Source organism: Leopardus geoffroyi, chromosome C3, assembly GCF_018350155.1.
Source record: "Leopardus geoffroyi isolate Oge1 chromosome C3, O.geoffroyi_Oge1_pat1.0, whole genome shotgun sequence".
In the NCBI taxonomy this organism is placed as follows: domain Eukaryota; kingdom Metazoa; phylum Chordata; class Mammalia; order Carnivora; family Felidae; genus Leopardus; species Leopardus geoffroyi.
Window position 1 is genome coordinate 143,544,542 of NC_059338.1, and position 18,243 is coordinate 143,562,784.

Sequence of the window (18,243 nt, forward strand, 5' to 3'; positions counted from 1 at the left end):
ATAATGGAGTCAAAAATTTCTAAGAGAGATTATTTTTATCCAGTTCATTAAGGGGGACAATTCATCACAAACTTCTTTTAAAAATCAAGATGAGTTCTGTGGTTACTTAGAAGCTATATTAATGTGGCTTTATATGACTTTAGAAAGGTATTTTAGAACTCCTTTTCCCGTTTTCATTTCCATCAACCAGCTTTGTTTTCTTTGTGCAAATATCTAGGCCAAGTCTTCTTAAGAATATAAAAGAGAAAAATAAAAAAAAAATGAAACATACAATCAATGGAAGAAGTCCAGAACTGAATTACTTTCCAAGTGAGCTCTGCTCGTATTTTCTATTAGGGCACTGATGACATCCATCCTGCCCCTCATCTTTCTCTTTGTTTGTGTGATGAGAAAAGTCACCAACTTAGAGCTTGCATTTAGGCAAAGGAAAAAAAAAAAAAAAACTGTCACCGGAGATTGTTTTAGATTCCACAAAGAGGAAGATTAAGCTCAGTCTTGCATAAATCACATTACAAATTAGATTAAGAGTCAAGAATAGTAACAGGTGTTGGGGCACCTGGGTAGCTCAGTCGGCTGTGCATCCAACTTTGGCTCAGGGCATGATCTCGCGGTGCACAAGTTCGAGCCCCACCCAGGGCTCGCTGCTGTCAGCACAGAGCCCACTTTGGGTCCTCTGGCCCCCTCTCTCTGCCCCTGCCCTGCTTGCGCTCCGTCTCAAAAATAAATACACATTAAAAAGAATTTTTTTCAAGCATAGTAACAGGTGTTGATTCACGTGGAAGTTCCTGAATGCACTCACAGAGGGTCTTGCTAATGGAAATCAACACCCCGCGTACCCGTCTCTGAACTCCGCTCTTGTCTGTTTCCTCCACAGAGCTACAGCGAACCTGTTGACGTCAAGACCTCTCAACCTCCTCAGCTGATCAACTCAAAGCCGTCAGTGTTCCATGGGCCCAGCCAGGCCCACTCAGCTCTGTACCTAAGTTCCCACTACCACCAACAACCAGGAATGAATCCTCACCTAACTGCCATGCATCCCAGTCTCCCAAGGAGCATAGCCCCCAAGCCGAATAACCAAATGCCAGTGACTGTCTCTATAGCAAACATGGCCGTGTCCCCCCCTCCTCCCCTCCAGATCAGTCCACCTCTTCACCAGCATCTCAACATGCAGCCGCCCCAGCCACTCACCATGCAGCAGCCCCTTGGGAACCAGCTCCCCATGCAGGCCTTACACTCACCGACCATGCAGCAGGTAGGTGCCCACACCTTGGGCTCCCCTTGTTCCGAAGTGCTGGGGGGTGGGGGTCTGTCCATCCAGCGAAAGGGGTAGGGGGGCCTGTGTGCTCCGTTCTGTTGAATGGAGAGAAAATGGAAGGTATTCGACCAATTTCTGAAAAATACAACTTACAGGCGGTGAGTTTGGGCAGCATTACATGATCACAACAATGGATCGTGGCTTCTTTCCACGATCACCCCCCGGCTTCCGACCACGTCGGAAAAAGTAGAAATCGCACTTTTTTTTTTTTTTTTAATTTTTTTTTAATGTTTATCTGTTTTTGAGACAGGGAGAGACAGAGCATGAACGGGGGAGGGTCAGAGAGAGAGGGAGACACAGAATCTGAAACAGGCTCCAGGCTCTGAGCTGTCAGCCCAGAGCCCGACGCGGGGCTTGAACTCACGGACCGCGAGATCATGACCTGAGCCGAAGTCGGACGCTTAACCGACTGAGCCACCCAGGCGCCCCTAGAAATCGCACTTCTAATCACCCTCCTTGTTTTCTGCTCCTTGAGTAAAGTACGTTTATAATTTTGAGATGCCAAACCCTGTTAAAGATTTCTTGGGGACTGAGGAATCTGCCTTTTAAAAAAATTGTTTGGAAAGTCTCGATGGGTATGCCTGTTGAGGCCAACGAATGCTGCAAAACGAAATCAGACCCACCGTTTTTCGATATTCGGAAATATCAAATTGGCACAACCTTAAAGGTACGAAGAAATGAAAGTTTCAACCAGTGTTTTATTTAAAAATGGGTATGTGGCTGCTGCATAAATCAGAAAACACAGGAAGTTTGAAGGCCTCTCTGCCTACTCCCCCAATTATTGAACCCGCTTGTGTGCAATCGTAGCTTGACTTTTCTTTGAAATCAAGTGTGCCTCTAGGATTTGGTGTTATTGGAAAATTTTTAAATGAGGATCAAATGGTACAAATGAAACTAAATATAAAGCATTCAAGAATTCTGAAAACTTGCTTTGAAAATACAGATCAAGGTAAAAACTACAAATCACATCAAATTCAGCTAGCGCTTTTATAAGCCAATGACTCTGTTATAGTTTCCAAAGCAGTAACTAATTATGTGAACTCAGGCTTCTTATAGAATTGATATCTGGAATTGATATCTATAGAATTGATTCCTCTGTGGAATTTGAGTCTACAGTCAGACCAGAGTAGGGCGGAGAGGAGACAGAAAGAAGAATCAAATATATGTAGCCCCAAATTTATTTTTATTACTATAATTATATATTCGGATTCCTGAGAGCTGACAGTAGCAAACCTTAATATATTACCTTAACTTATCCTTAATTTCAGAAAATTTATAGTGCAGGAACTAGCATTATCTTCATTTTATAAGCAAGGAAACTCAAGCTTGGCAGAGTTAAGTAATATGCCCATAATGTTGGTGCTAGAATTCAAACCCGGTTCTGTTCAGAAATCACAGTCCAGATTCTTTTTTCTTTTTTTTTTTTTAACGTTTATTTATTTTTGAGACAGAGAGAGACAGAGCATGAATGGGAGAAAGGCAGAGAGAGAGGGAGACACAGAATCGGAAGCAGGCTCCAGGTTCTGAGCCATCAGCCCAGAGCCCGACGCGGGGCTCGAACTCACGGACCGCGAGATCGCGACCTGAGCTGAAGTCGGATGCTTAACCGACTGAGCCACCCAGGCGCCCCTGGATTTTTTTTTTTTGTTTGTTTGTTTTAACGTTCATTTATTTTTGAGACAGAGAGAGGGAGAGCATGAACAGGGGAGGGTAAGAGAAAGAGGAAGACACAGAATCTGAAACAGGCTCCAGGCTCTGAGCTGTCAGCACAGAGCCCAACGCGGGGCTCAAACCCACAGACCGCGAGATCATGACCTGAGCCGAAGTCAGACGCTTAACCGACTGAGCCACCCAGGCGCCCCACAGCCCAGATTCTTAAATGCTAGGCCTGCTGCCTCTCTCTCTTAATCATTCTTTTTTTTTTTTTTAATGTTTTCGTTTTAATTTATTTTTGAGAGAGAGAGAGCATGAGAGGGGAGAGATTGGCGGGGGGTGGGGGGGGAGGGAAACAGAAGATGCAAAGCTGTCCCCTGACAGCAGGGGGGCCGATGCAGGTCTGGAACTCACAAACTGCGAGATCATGACCTGAGCCAAAGCCAGAAGCTCAAATGACTGAGCCACCGAGGCACGCCTCACTCTTAATCATTCTTATAGACTATTACCGGTTTTGTATTAGAAAGCCTGTGTCTCCTAAGAATTTGGAGAGTCTTTAAATTCTAGTTCATTCTCAGATTAAAATGGTAATAGCAAATGGACTCACCTCTTTACTGAAGTCTTCCCTGATCCCTAAGCCAAAGATATTGAGAAAGCTCTGACGGTTTATTACCCATGTTCAAGAACCTAGTCGTTGATTCACTAGGGAAGAAGACTGGGGAAAAGCCAACTCCTACCATCATACTTGTCCACAGCGGTGTCTGTGACTGGCAAGTGACATTCATAAGGTCAAATTTCCACTCTTTCTATCAGTCATCACTCACAATAGAAGGGCTACTCTTGGGTGCCCTTGCATTTTAATGAGCCAGTGGCGTTTGCGTAAAGAACGACCTTGCGTCCTTGGGTTGACTCCTGCCAAAGGTGCTGCCTGGCTGAGGGCTCACGTTCTGCTCATGATGCTCTACTGCAGGTCAGTTTCTTCTCGGAGAAAGAGAGACAGAGAAAGCACAGTCCCCTCCACCAAGGTGAGGGCTACAGCTCTGTTTAGAGAGGACACCCTTTTTTCTGATTTACCCACTCAGATGGTTCCTGTTTGCCTTTATACAAACACCTCGGATGAGCTAGCTGTGATCCTGAGTCGTTTTCAAACATTTCAGAATTACATAAGGGCCACATGTGAAAACTCAGGAGATTTGTCTTTCTACATGGAATCAGAACCGAATAGGAAAAAATAGAAAAGATGACATTGGGCACGTTGTTCATCAATCTTTAAGTCAGTTCTATTAGTGTATCTCGAAAAGTGTTCTTACTGAGATGGTAGGACCTGATTTCAATTTACATTCATAATAGAAGACACAATGGCATGCACCCAAAATGGAGAGTAAATAGCCAAAAGACTACAGTGACTAAAATGCCTTTTATCAATGACTCGATCATGGTGGGTGAAATGAAACAATTGTTGAATGGGCAGGTGAACAAATGAGCAATTAAAAAAAAAAAAAGAGTAACGGAAGGGTTTAAATATTAGGAGAAATTATAGGTTAGTTTGTAGAATCTCGGTTCTTTGGAAGTTTGGGGTTTTTTTATTTCATTGATTCAAAAAAGATTAATGGAACCCCTAACCCGTGCCAGGCACTGTCTAGCCTTTGGAAATTGAATGATAAATGAGGACAGGTAATGAGGCCTCGGTCCCCCACGCAGCTGACATCAGAGTTGGGGGGCGGTTGTGGTGTATTGGTGGTAATAAGATCCTGCGGGGGGAGAAAAACTGAACTGGAATTCAAGCTGCGGGCTGTGTAGGGAAATAGCAGAGTCTTCGGCTGCAGTGGCTAAGGGAGGCCCCTATGGAGGGCTCACACAGCCATGAAGGGAGAAGAGAAAGGAGCCTTTCTGAATCAGAAGGTGGAAAGTGGAGGTGGGACAACCAGCAGAGGGCAGAAGCAGGGAACAGAGGCTCTGAGGCTCGAGCTGGAAGGACCCGCGTGGGGAGGAGCGCGGCTGGTCCAGGACACTGGAAGGAGGCCAGTGGGGAGCACGGTGGATGAGGGAGAGGCATGGGGGCTGAGGTCAGAGTCACAGGCAGGTAAACGAAATAGGATCTTCAGGGTAGGGAGACCAGCAGCCCCAACAACTCGATACTCCTAAAATCAGGATCAAAAAGTCTGTCACCCTTGATGTCACTCAATTTATTACCATCACAACAGTCTGTCAAGGCCAGTGTTCAAGTTCTCAAAGTTGGTCTTTAGCCTGTAGTTGTAGAACCAGGTTGCGGATGAAATTCAACCTGTCCGATTCACCATCCAAACCACCTGTATCCTGAAGAGACTTGCTTCCTGGGTGTGGGGGCCATGTTCACATACTCAAATGTGAAAAGAAAAAGAAAAAGAGAGAAAGAGAAAGCAAGTTAATGGCTACCGTATTTTTAATATAATCTTGTATTTCAGTATTACTTTACCTATTTCACTCTCCTTCTGAAAATGAATATATCCTACAAAACCAATCACATAGTCCACCAGGAAAAATAGTTTCATTTTTTTCCCCTAGAACAATGTTTTATACACCAAGCCCGTGGACCTGCTTTTTTTTCTTTTTTTCTTTCTTTTTTTTGGTTCGGTTTTCTTCCTTTATTTTTATTTTTTTTTCCTGTTCACTGTATTGTCGAATGAGGTCACGAGAAAAAAAAAATCATTAATATCTGTCAACTTCCTTTATAACCTTAAGAAAAAATCTTTGTATGATATCACACAGACAGATTTTCAATTTCCTCGTGTAATAAACAGCTGCTTTAGGATTTGGGTGTAATTTAAAGGTTTAAAAAAAAAATCACATTGAGATTGATGAATAAATCAGTTGTGAAGACAAAAACATTGATGCCTGTTGAAAATACCTCTCCAGACAGGCAGGAAATGAAATTAGTTCCCAGTAAAGTGTGGATATGAGGATCACTGTTCGGTTGTGCTACAGGCTTTTTAGGACTTGCTTTGGTAGAACAACAAAACCACTAGGGCTACAGAAATCTAATTAAAGAGCAAATGTCCCTTCTGACATCAAATCAATCTTTATCACGTTTTCTATTTTTATTTCAATCTGGCACCAGAAAATGAAATTTATAATTCCAGGCATGCTACAAAACAGTTGGTGATTTTTCTCTTGAGCATTAAAATGCAAAATATTCAGCCTTGTTTAATTAGGCCGCTAAGCAAACATTTTCCAAAAATGTGTATCATCATTGTTGTCTCATATTTACATCAATAGTAAAAACATACTTCGCTCTAGGTTCAACTTCAGCATCTCTCTATATAGTGTTCAGAAGAAAATGTTTCATTTTCCAAATCGAAAGCAAGTAAAAGAATGTTACTCCAGGCTCTGCCTGTGTTGTTCTTGATCCTTGCTCGTTTTGATATTACTGATCTTCTTAAATTGAGGCATGGAGGTTGGCTGACTTTGAAATCTTTGAACTTCGTAGATAACACCTAATTTGGGCTTTATAACCTGAAGTTACCCATTTAATCTTAAACTAATAGCCCGAGGAGTAGCGTTCTCCTCATATTCTCTCACCCAACCTTGAAGAACCATTCTCATTGGATGGGAATAAAGCAGTGGTGATTTCTGTTGTTGATTGTGTTGGCTTAGGTGGAAGGCAGTTGGCTCGTTTCTGTGTTTTGCTCTCTCGTTATGTTTCCATACCTTCAACTAACTCGAGATATTTTCAACTGCTCTTTTTTTTGACACTTGTTTACTTTTAGGTTACGTTTTATCGGTTGTGCCAAAATCCAGTATGGAGAACTTTACATTAAAATGATAGGAAAGCCCCTGGCATTTACACATTTATACACCCCCGTGCCTTCCCGATGGTGGCCTGTGTTAAATTTTTTTTACTGGAAAAGATGATTTACTGAGCCACTACTACAGAGTAGGCCCTGAGAATATCCAGTAAGCAGGGAAAACACCCTCTGATCTCAAGTCCCCATGGGCAGAGCCCTTAGGACGGGGGCTAAAATGGAAGTCAACACAAGGCTCCTCTCTCTAGGAGCTTTGTCCTGCTGTTTGCCCCGTATCATACTAGACACGAAGGAAAGAAGTCAAGAAAGCTGGACAGTCACCCCCATAAAGACAAGATTCTATGACCATAATGCAGTGAATACATTTATTTTTTTTATTTATTTATTTATTTATTTTTTTGACATTTATTTATTTTTGGGACAGAGAGAGACAGAGCATGAACGGGGGAGGGGCAGAGAGAGAGGGAGACACAGAATTGGAAACAGGCCCCAGGCTCTGAGCCATCAGCCCAGAGCCCAATGCGGGGCTCGAACCCACGGACCGCGAGATCGTGACCTGGCTGAAGTCGGACGCTTAACCGACTGCGCCACCCAGGCGCCCCTGCAATGAATACATTTAATCAAAGCCAGTGGGACTCCTCATGTGAGAGATACAGCACTGTCTGGACAAAGAAAGGAAATCAGCCTGGAAAGGACTGGAGACACAAACATCCAGTTATACCTCTTAACTTTTCACCTTCCTATTTTAGAAAATGTTGATAGCTTTGAGCTGCAGGTGGTGTCTACACAAAGATACTTATTGTCCACAAACCAGTTGTTAAATGAGAAAATACTCTGTTCCTTTTAGTCCGTGTGAGGTCGAGTAGTCAGGCTGGCTGAATTCTCTGCTTTTTAATGGTGTGCCTCTAATCATCCAAAGGTCTGTCTTTCATCTACGGCTGTGGTGGGAGTTGGTGTGGACATTGGCTTGAAGTCTTTATCATTGGAATGGAAAATAAATTAATATCTTAAAACCAAAATGGAGAATTGAAGACATTTGATAATAGGTACTTGGAGTGTTTACCCGAGACACTGAAACATGAATCAAGGTCTAAGGAAATATCCTTAGTTAAAAATCAATCCTCTGATCATTCTGCTGAGTTTAAAAAAAAAAAAAAAAAACAGTAAAAACTCAAAATTATGCCTTCCAAATCTCCCTGCAAGTAAATAGGGAGTGATTCATTTTTAAATCTCTTGATTTTTCAGTGGTTAAAAACCATGTATGATATCTGCAGCAGAAAGAGACAACCACGAGATTAATTAAGTTGCTTTTTTGGTCATTTCCAGCAAAGCTTGCTTATGCTGCTCTTGAATTCACCAGATAAGCTAAAAATAAATCTTAGTGTATAATGCTTTTTGTTTACCAGATATAGCTATATACTTCAGAGAGTCTGTCCTTGAATTTTTAATAGCTTCGCAAGGATTAAAAGTCAACACTTCACCATACCAGTGTATTAAGAAGAATCTTCCTGAAGTCGATTATTATTTGGCAGCTAATAGACTTTTCAATTAAAAAATATTTGCTCTGTCTTACACTTTTCCTTCTCTGTGTTTTCCATGGCAAGTTGCTTTGAATCGCTTTCCTCATATTAGTCCAACAACTGTTAAAAAGCTTTGGTTGAAATTTTTTAGCTGAGGAAGAAGCACAAATAAAAGAAGCAGCAGATGGTCCCTTTGTGACTGAATGAAGAAAACGGGTTTTGAGAACAATATGTGAATAGGTGTAGTCTAATAAAACACTCAGCCACCTGCTGCCTGAATCCTTCAAAAGAGATTCTGTTGCATATTCTGGGGATTAACTATTAATGTATCCTTAGGTTTGATAGAAAACATAAACCGAGGGACCCTTTTGCTTTGTGTTGATTGAGTTGGCTTCCCCATATTTTAAATTGTTCCTCAATTCAATTTATCTGCTCAAGAGTGTAATTAAAGGTTTTCTAACACGTGGTTAAATGAAGGAAAGGTAAGAAGAATAGGGTTGTGGGCACTTCTTTTCTACCTTTGTTTTCATTTTTCTGGGCCCTCTGGATACGTTTGCCCTTGCAAAGACACCAGCGAGAAGGCCCTAGTGTGTTTGCAAACAATGGATAAATATTTACGGCCTCCTCTTCTTAACAAGGCACTTTGATCCTTATTTGTGGACTTGCTTTCCCTTTCAGGGATTTACTCTTCAACCCGACTATCAGACTATAATCAATCCTACATCCACAGCTGCACAAGTGGTCACCCAAGCAATGGAGTACGTGCGTTCTGGGTGCAGAAACCCTCCCGCCCAGCCGGTGGACTGGAATAACGACTACTGCAGTAGTGGGTAAGTGGCGGGTCATCGCCACCTGCTGGTGGACAGCTCTCATAGCATGCTTGGTGTCCCCTGCTCCCGAGTAGAGGGCAAGAGCCATCTTTCTTCTTCCCGCTTTCTAAAAGATGATCTGGCTCTCTCCCACTCTAGCCAGATCATCTTTTAGAAAGCGGGAAGAAGAAAGATGGCTTAAAAACTGAGATCCCTGTTCCGTTTAACTGTATACTTTCCCAGGGCCCAGCCCCATCCCTCAAGCTAGAACAAACCGACGAACCTCCCCCACGGTCGCCGGTAGCACTAGCCTTCCAACAAGACACGGCGTGTCTGTTTTCTCTTCACACAGGGGCATGCAGAGGGACAAAGCGCTGTACCTCACCTGAAAGTCTGAACACCTCTTCTTTCCACTGAGGAATTCAGGGAAGTCTCTTCACCGTGGATTGCTTTGTACAGTCAAGGCAGTTCTCCATTTTATTAGAAAATCCAAGTTGCTAAGCACTTAGGACCATTTGAGCTTGTGGGTCACCCACTCTGGAAGAAATAGTCATGCTTCTTTCTTATTTTTTTAATCCCTTATGGACATTGTTTTTCTTCTTCCCTGAAGGAAATTTGGACCATTCAGATTTTATGTTGGTTTTTTGCTGTGAAGTGCTACGCTATAGTAACTGCCTTAGCAACTGTAGATGTCTCGGGTAAAAAGTCCTGGATTTTCCATTGGTTTTCATAATGGGTGTTTATATGAAACTACTAAAGACTTTTTAAATGGCTTGATGTAGCAATCATAGCAAGTTTGTAAATAGCATCTATGTCACACTCTCCTAGAGTATAAAATGTGAATGTTTTTGTAGCTAAATTGTACTTTGAAACTGGCTCCTTCCAGTTGATTAATTTCACAATAGGGGTTAAATTGGCAAACATTCATATTTTTACTTCATTTTTAAAACAACTAATAGTTCTATATTTTCAAAATATTTGAGAAAAAAAAAAACGTATTCCCAAATGATTTTAATTTAAAAACAAATTGGCCTTGTCTCATTGACCAGACAAAAAGAAACTAGTGTTAAGGGAAACGCGAACACATTTATTTTGTACTGCAGAAAAATTGCTTTTTTGTATCACTTTTTGTGTAATGGTTAGTAAATGTCATTTAAGTCCTTTTATGTATAAAACTGCCAAATGCTTACCTGGTATTTTATTAGATGCAGAAACAGATTGGAAACAGCTAAATTATAACCTTTACATATGGCTCTGTATTATTGTTTCTTCATACTGTGTCTGTATTTAATCTTTTTTTATGGAACCTGTTGCGCCTATTTATGAAATAATAAATATAGGTGTTTGTAAGTAAATTTGTTAGTATCCGAAAGAGGTTTCTTTGATGTTTTAACTTTTGCTGGCAAAAAAAAAAAAAAAAATTCACGCTTGGTGTGAATACTTTATTATTTAGTTTTTACAGTGACATGAATAAAAGCGAACCTACTTTTCATTTTAGCAGCAAATTAAAGTCACCCATCCTTATTTCTACATTTCTTTGGTTGATGCAAACAGAAAAACTGATATTTAAGAACTTTCTTTCTTCGTACGCTGCAACAGAGAATTGCCCCAAACGTCACACAAACTCCAAGACTAAACAGATGGGTTCTCTCTCCGAAAAGGGTTGCTTCTTGGTTCTCAGCTGGTTTTAGTCAATTCTGTAAAGGCCCCTCCTCCAAAAAAAAAACAAAAAACAAAACACCTGAAGTCCAATCAACTAAAATTCCTCAACCTGCATGCGTTTCACAAGATCCAGAAAACACTTAGGAATTAACGCAAGGATGGGAGGAAGGACGGGGGAAGCATACTGTCAGGAATATGTCTACAAATGAAAGGTGAGTAACCAGAAAGCAAAAAAGAAAAGGGAAGCATTCCAAATTTGAAAGCTGTTGGTAGAAATGGAGATGCTTGTTGTCTGTCCTGCCTCCCCAAGCTACTTCTGTTTCCTGAATTCCTGAGTCTTCCCAGAAAATTCTGAGGGTACTAGAGATTTGCTAGGGAACCAAAAGCACTGAGAATCTGGCTGAAGGTTGGCAGAGCTTTTGCATCAAAAAGAGCTAGCCAATCGCTCCCCGACAGGGGATTGCTTTAAGAAAGCTAGTCTGGGTGGAAATCAAGAGGATGGCTGGAGCTTCTTTCATGGAATGTGTGAAATTAACTTAGCACCTTAACTAAATACAAATAGATGCATTGTGTAACCCAGTCAGAATGAAAAAGCCAAAAGGTATGCTTGCTTTGGAATGATTTTAGGCATTGTACAACCTTGAATCACTTGAGCATGTAATAACTAATAAATAATGCAGATCCAATGTGATTATTAAAATGACTGTAGCTGAGAGCTCTAATTTTCCTGTCTTGAAACTGTATAAGGACTCATGTGATTAAGTTCACAGTTTATTGTTTGTCTGTTTGGTATTTTAGAAATATACCAGCACTACTAATTACCTAATGTCTTTTATTTATTATATTATGATAAAGTAAAATTTTCACTTGCATTGTCTAAACCGAGAAGGTGATTACCGGGATGAGAACCACCACCTTTTGACTTTGTCAGGCAGTCTGTACAGAGAACTACAATGTTGTTTACAACTTTTCTAGAGCAGGTGTGCAACCAGGGTAGAGAGAGTGTTAAAACTCAATACCAAAAAAAAAAAAAAAAAGGAAAAAAAATGTAAATAAAAGAAAATACATCATAAATAAAAATTATTACCATGAGTGACCGTATTCTATCTGGATATCCATCAGTCTCTAAAGGACACCCAGTCAGATGACAAATCCCAAGAAAAATTTCATGGCAGGAGTGATGAGGCGCAGTAGGGATTAATGCCTGCCGGGCCACAGATGTTCTTTCCGGAAGCACTGAGAATGCCCTCTCATCCACCTGAGCGCTGCTACTGTCAGGTGTTGCTTGAGAAACCTCCACCTCTCTGGGTGGCTCAGTCGATTAAGCGGTTGAGCATCCGAGTTCGGCTCGGTTCACGATGAGCTCATGGTTCGTGAGTTCGAGCCCTGCATCCGGCTGTCTGCTGTCAGTGCAAAGCTGGCTTCAGATTCTCTGTTCCCCTCTCTCTCTGTCCCTCCCCCGCTCGTGTGCTCTCTCTCTCTCTCTCTCAAAAATAAATAAACTTTAAAAAAAGAAAAGAAAAGAAAAGAAATCTCTACGTCTAAGGAAGCCGGCATTCAGCCTGGGCACAACATCTTGTAGCTTGTGACTCAAAGGGACAGTGATGGTATACACCCAAGTCCCCGCCATGGCGCTTCGCAGGGTTCCTGGACCTCAAAGAAAGTCATTCTGGGAAATTCAGCATTGCTACTGAACCTGTAGTATCTTTACCAAAATACCAAAGTCAAAATTATAACGAATTAGAAAAGAAAAAACAAAGTGCCCCGGTGGTTAAGAGAGGGTTAACCTGTGTCTGTAGCATACACAGGAAAGAATCCTTCAAAATCCCAATTCCCAGGGCGCCTGGGTGGCTCAATCGGTTAAGCGTCCAACTTCAGCTCAGGTCATGATCTCGCGGTCTGTGAGTTCGAGCCCCGCGTCGGGCTCTGTGCTGCCAGCTCGGAGCCTGGAGCCTGTTTCGGATTCTGTGTCTCCCTCTGTCTCTCTGACCCTCCCCCATTCATGCTCTGTCTCTCTCTGTCTCAAAAATAAACGTTTAAAAAAATTAAAAAAAAAACCAAAATCCCTATTCCCATGTCCAGTGGACAATGGAAAACTGGTCAACTAATGACTTCAAATTAGGGAACATGGCTACGAATGAAAGTTGGTCTCTGTGATTGTTTTCACCTGTTGCTTAAAGGGACCAAACCCATTGGAAAAAGGGCACGAGCGTCCACGGGGAGCCTTGGCTGCAGGGAACAGTGTGTCCTCGCTTGGATTCATTACTAGGATTTGTTTTTTTAATTTATAAATTAAAAATTAAAAATCAGCACATCAGCAGCCAGTCTCCTTCTTCCCATGGAGCTTTCACCTTTTGCCAAAGAGTTGCCCTACTCACTCGAAAAGACAAATTGATTGAGTCGTGTGAAATTGTCAGTATTTGACCCTTTACCTCTAAAAAATAGCAATTGCGAATGGTTCCACCCAATGTGTTTCAGACCTGAAGATGATGGGGTTGAGGCTACAAAATTAGATACAATGTCACACGAAGTCAGCAGTTGTTTACAAAGTCCTAGGGGCAGGTACTCAGAGAAGTGATCACTTTCGTGTGTTTACAAAGTGCCCCACTTCAGAGCAGTCACAGCTACATTAAATTAAGAATATTTTAGGGGCGCCTGGGTGGCGCAGTCGGGTAAGCGTCCGGCTTCAGCCAGGTCGCGATCTCGCGGTCCGTGAGTTCGAGCCCCGCGTCGGGCTCTGGGCTGATGGCTCAGAGCCTGGAGCCTGTTTCCGATTCTGTGTCTCCCTCTCTCTCTGCCCCTCCCCCGTTCATGCTCTGTCTCTCTCTGTCCCAAAAATAAATAAACGTTGAAAAAAATAAAATAAAATAAAAATAAAAGAATATTTTAAATTACCAGATCCCAGTAAATCCCAATAAACATCCTCAAAGTTTTTGTTACACACAGATGTTCTTTTAATGTTTATTTGTGGAAAGGGAATTAGGTCTTCACTTGGTCATTTCGTTCACATTTCTCGTTTTAAGGTAACGACAGAAACACCGAAATTCATCTCTTTTGCTGGTGACTGAACATTGAAGTAAGGGCAAGGCAAGAGACAGAATTGACATCATAAGTTTAACCCCCAAATGCTTACTGTACTGAGTCACCTGATGGGTGAATTCATGAGTCAGTCACCCCACAGTAGAAGCTTCTCCTTGTTTTCCTACAATAGAGTAACCTCCTAACTTCCAAAGCAACTTGGAATGCCATAGCACACAGTAGGTGCACAATAAATGCAATGGCATGTGGAGAGATGCGTGAAACATCGCAGATTGTCCTCAACAGGAGTCGTGTGATGTTTCCTTGATGATTTAAAAGCCCTTTAAATATAGAAGGGCATGAGATATTGCAGACAAGCATTAGGAGTGATGAAGAGTGGAAAATTTTCATGAAGAAATCTAAGCTTACAAAGAGAAACAATTTCAAAGTGAGTTGTGCCATTTTTTGCCGGGGGGGGAGGGGTCTACATTATCAAGCAAGAGTTTCTAGTTGCAAAAGTAAAAAGAGACACACTAGTCACATCGACAAAACCAGAAGCAAAGGAGAAAAAAGGTGCTGGACAAGGAGGAGTGTGGAATGCAGGGGAGAAGTTTCAGGAGACAGGGGTATGGAACGCTAAATTAAAACATCGATGCACAGTATGCTGAGCTTTCTTTTTCTCATTGCCAAGTGCTAGTATGACTTGATGAAATAAGTAAAGGACCGTATTTCCTGGACTCTGCCCAAATGGTGCCAGGCTGAGAAGAAATGGTCCTGGCTTTTTTAAGACTCTCGAGAGAAGACATGGAACCAGGCACCATCACGGATCAGCCTTCCCCAACCAAAAAGTTTCCGAATCCTTACCCAAGACTGTTGCTTCGAGAAGGGGCGTGGGGTGCGGGTGGGGGTAGGGGGGCTTCCTGGCATCGTCACTCTCAAGAGAGGAAGGAGGGAGGGAGAGTGTCCCCGAACCAACATACACACGCTCCGCGATACACGTGCATACAGAGACACTAGACTTTGCCTTCCCATCTCTGACTTAGTCAACATGTTCCCACGTGGACCCAGGAACAGATAACACTGTTACCTGTCAACTGCGGAGCCAAGAAGCGAAGATGGAGTTCTGGTTCTGGGGCCGGGAGACAACCCACGACGCGGTCGTGTCACGGTTCCTCGCTGGCCGCAGTGGTGCCTCGTTAAAGGAGCCCACCAGCCTGAATCCTATGACTGTCATGAGTTCACATTTTATTAACGGCTTGCTAGCGAAGACATCCGAAAAGGAAACTTCATTCACACTGACCTGAGGCCAGGAAAAAAAAAATACAAAAAACACAGTGACTGAAAAATAAAGTGGAAGGACTTACCATTCTACCAAAGAAGAAGAAGAAGAAGGAGAAAAGAAATCCTTCTAAAGAAAGACTACAACCCAAACTACAGTATTTTCAAGGCTGCAGAGTCCCTGTTTGACAATCGTGTGTTTACAACGAGCCTAAGCATAATTGCTCTGATGGGCTGTCAGGGAAAAGATTAATTTGGCAAAGATTAGTATTGACTCGCTGTTTATTAAGGCTTTTAAACAGCTGTATCTGGCAGCATTCCTGTAAGTGCCTGTCATATCTGAAAATCAGCCTCACACCCTGGTGCTCGCCAGCTGTTACTAAACAACCTTCTACCACTTTGAATGTCTTTCTCTAGGCCAAACAGCAAGAGCAAACTATTGCCAAATTAGCCCTTTTCTCCTCCTGTCACTTTTTTTTTTTTTTTTCCTCTCTGAGGTGGGGGTGGGGAGCTTCTGAACGCTGAAATGTCAGCTCGTGGCCGATGGCTTAGCTGATAAGAGCTGCCGGAAGTCAGTAGGTGGTTTGGGTGCAACATGAATCCACTCCCCACATGGAGAGTGGTAGCGCTGTGAGTCACCTCAGGCAGACAACAAAACCACAGCCTGCAACTGTTACAAGGCAAAAGGTTTTAAAGACAGTTAGAAAGGGGGCGGCCAGAGGTTCGGGGCCCTCAGATTTCCAAAACGAATGTTTGGTCTCCTCAGGCCGGCGCTTGCCCAAATCCGGAGCCGGGGGAGGGGGGGGGACCCTCGTGGAAAGTTCGGGAGCTGCCTTTGGTCTTTATCATGGGGACTGAGGTTGCTCCCTAGCACTCAGAAAGTGCTAGGAGGTGCTAAGAGGACCAGTCACTTGGTAAAACATGCACCTCGCGTTTTGATTCAGTGGAAACCTGTAGAGTAAGACGGGTTCGGATGTTTTGAAGTCTGGAAAAAAAAAAGGGGGGGGGGGTGCAGATGGAGTTGTGCACTGGAATAAGACCTAGCAGTTTCAAATCCAAGTACAGTCGTAAAGGCAGTGGAAAGAATGGCATTCCAATGTAGTTAAACATCAGGCTCTAAAGGCCCCAGTGTTATGGGGAAAGTCACATTAGTCTTTCCAAAAGGACTGCTTTTCCGAGGATTAATCTCAACCTGTTTGAGTTGCATCAGACTGAAATAAGCCGTCAGAGCAGCTGCAAAAGAATATTGTCATCTCTTCACCCACGCTGGCACTTTCTGTTACTGGGCGTGCAGTGGGGGGAGGGGAGGGAGGTGGCGTTCGGGGCCAGGTTTTCTGGATGGGCATTGAAAGCAGCTGTTTGTCAGCGTCTAACCTCCGAGTAACATTGTTTTGAAGTCCCGGCTGTGGATGCAGTGTGATGCTTGACGTGGGAACTGGGATCACACCCCGTGGAACTGGAAGGTGTAGACAAATGAACCGTACTGCTCAGCCCTGAGAGGAGGCCCTTCCTCCTCAGGCAGCCACGGTTCCTACGTCTTTCCATGCACCATGATGGTGGGTAAAAGGCTGAGGAGACATACTACTAATTCAGCACTTCCGATGGGAGAAATGAAGTGACTCACTATGGAGAGCAAAAGGCAAGAGATGCGTTTCACTGAGCCCCACCGAACCCCGCTGAGCTGGGCTCACTGCTGAGAGCTTTCATTCCTGGTCCCGCCCAGGCGAGGGACAAAGGAAAATCCAGAGCGCGGAAGCTACTGAAAAATTAATCTATGACCGTAAGTCACCGAGCATTGCAAATCCTAAAATAGGCCTAGACTCGTGTGGCCATCGTCCAGGGCAAGAGCTCCCGCTGTAGGAGGCCTGCCCGCTCTGACAAATTAGGCCACATGTCAGATTGTGCAGAAATGCACGCTCTCGACTTGATTGGGTGGTGCCTTAAACCTTACATAAAAGGAGCATCCCCATTGCTGGAGTCAAAGCCCACCCGTTGCTAGTTAAGTTAAACTGAGCGAATACAGCGTCAGCCATTTATTCCAAAAAACGAATATTAGTAGAATTCAAGAAACTCCAGGGTGGGGTGGGGAGCGGATCACTTCGGTGTATTCTTAATCATGCTTTGCGGGACAGCCTTTGGCAAACGTGTTCTCCATAGCTTCTTTTTGGTTCGGTTGCCACTCACTGGCCTGTAATTCTTTGATTATTCACACGAGTAGACGGAGCATGGGAGGTGAAGGAATAAACTCCTTGGAGGGCTCACTATGCTTACACAAGAACCAAAGAGAACAATGAATGAAGGGAAGCCATGCCCATGGCGCGTGGTTCATGGATAAAAGTCCTTCCAGGAACTTAACGTTGTGGGTATGAGGGTCAAACCCGTAGAAATTGTACCATAGGAAAGCAGCTGGCCCCGAGAATCATTAAGTCTGTCTTTGATCTGGTTCCATCCAGTCTCCCAAGCCTGAGGAAACTGGTTGGAATACATCTCTCCATAAACTGTAACCAACTCTGTGGAGTATTTTGTATCTTGCTGTGTGTGTGTGTGTGTGTGTGTGTGTGTGTGTGTGTGTGTTTATCAAGGTAGACCCACAGAAACCTAAATCTGGTCTTGGTTAGAGTTTCGTACAAGAAGAAAAAAGAATGGCAGATCTAAATGAAACTGCAATTTCCGGGTAGTATTACAAAATACACATATCTACAAAACCATTCTAGCTGTTGAGTTGGGTCACTTTTAACACCTGGTTTCAAGATGTGGTTTCAGCAGACCAACATAACAGAAGTGACAGTCCTTTACAACGCCGAGGTCCCTTGGAGTAGCTCTAGATTAGGTTTTCTTCTCTCTTTCTCTCTCCCTCTCTCTCTCCCCCTCTCTCTCTTCTCTCTCTTCTCCCAGGGAAAGAAGCTGCTACTTTATATAACCTATCAGTTTCTCTAAATGATTCTGGCCTTGCGTTCCCAGCACAATCACCTTCAGTACATGGACAGCTGGGGGAGCCAGATTGCCCGCAGCCAGCACGCGTTGGTGTCATTGTCACTTTGCTGATCACTTTGTTAATTCTCAGACAAATGGAGAGAAACTCCATTTTCTTCCCTCCTCCTCTTCTTTCTAACATAGTGTAGAGCAATCAGAAGTCTCTGAGGACTTTTCTATATGACTTCCCATTTCACACCACAGATGGTTTAGATAAAAACTATTAGTTTCAT

The 18,243-nt window shown here is 43.1% G+C and overlaps 1 protein-coding gene across 3 annotated transcripts in view; it reads left to right on the forward strand.

Moving 5' to 3' along the window:
• Positions 1–10,584, forward strand: part of TOX (thymocyte selection associated high mobility group box) — a 310,553-nt gene extending 299,969 nt beyond the window's left edge. For all 3 annotated transcript variants that reach the window (XM_045455163.1, XM_045455164.1, XM_045455165.1), the window contains 3 exons: positions 875–1,252; positions 8,949–9,100; positions 9,432–10,584. In XM_045455163.1, the coding sequence (XP_045311119.1) occupies positions 875–1,252; positions 8,949–9,100; positions 9,432–9,468 (567 nt within the window). In that variant the 3' untranslated portion in view covers positions 9,469–10,584. The remainder of the gene's footprint in view (positions 1–874; positions 1,253–8,948; positions 9,101–9,431) is intronic.
• Positions 10,585–18,243: the final 7,659 nt, after the last annotated feature.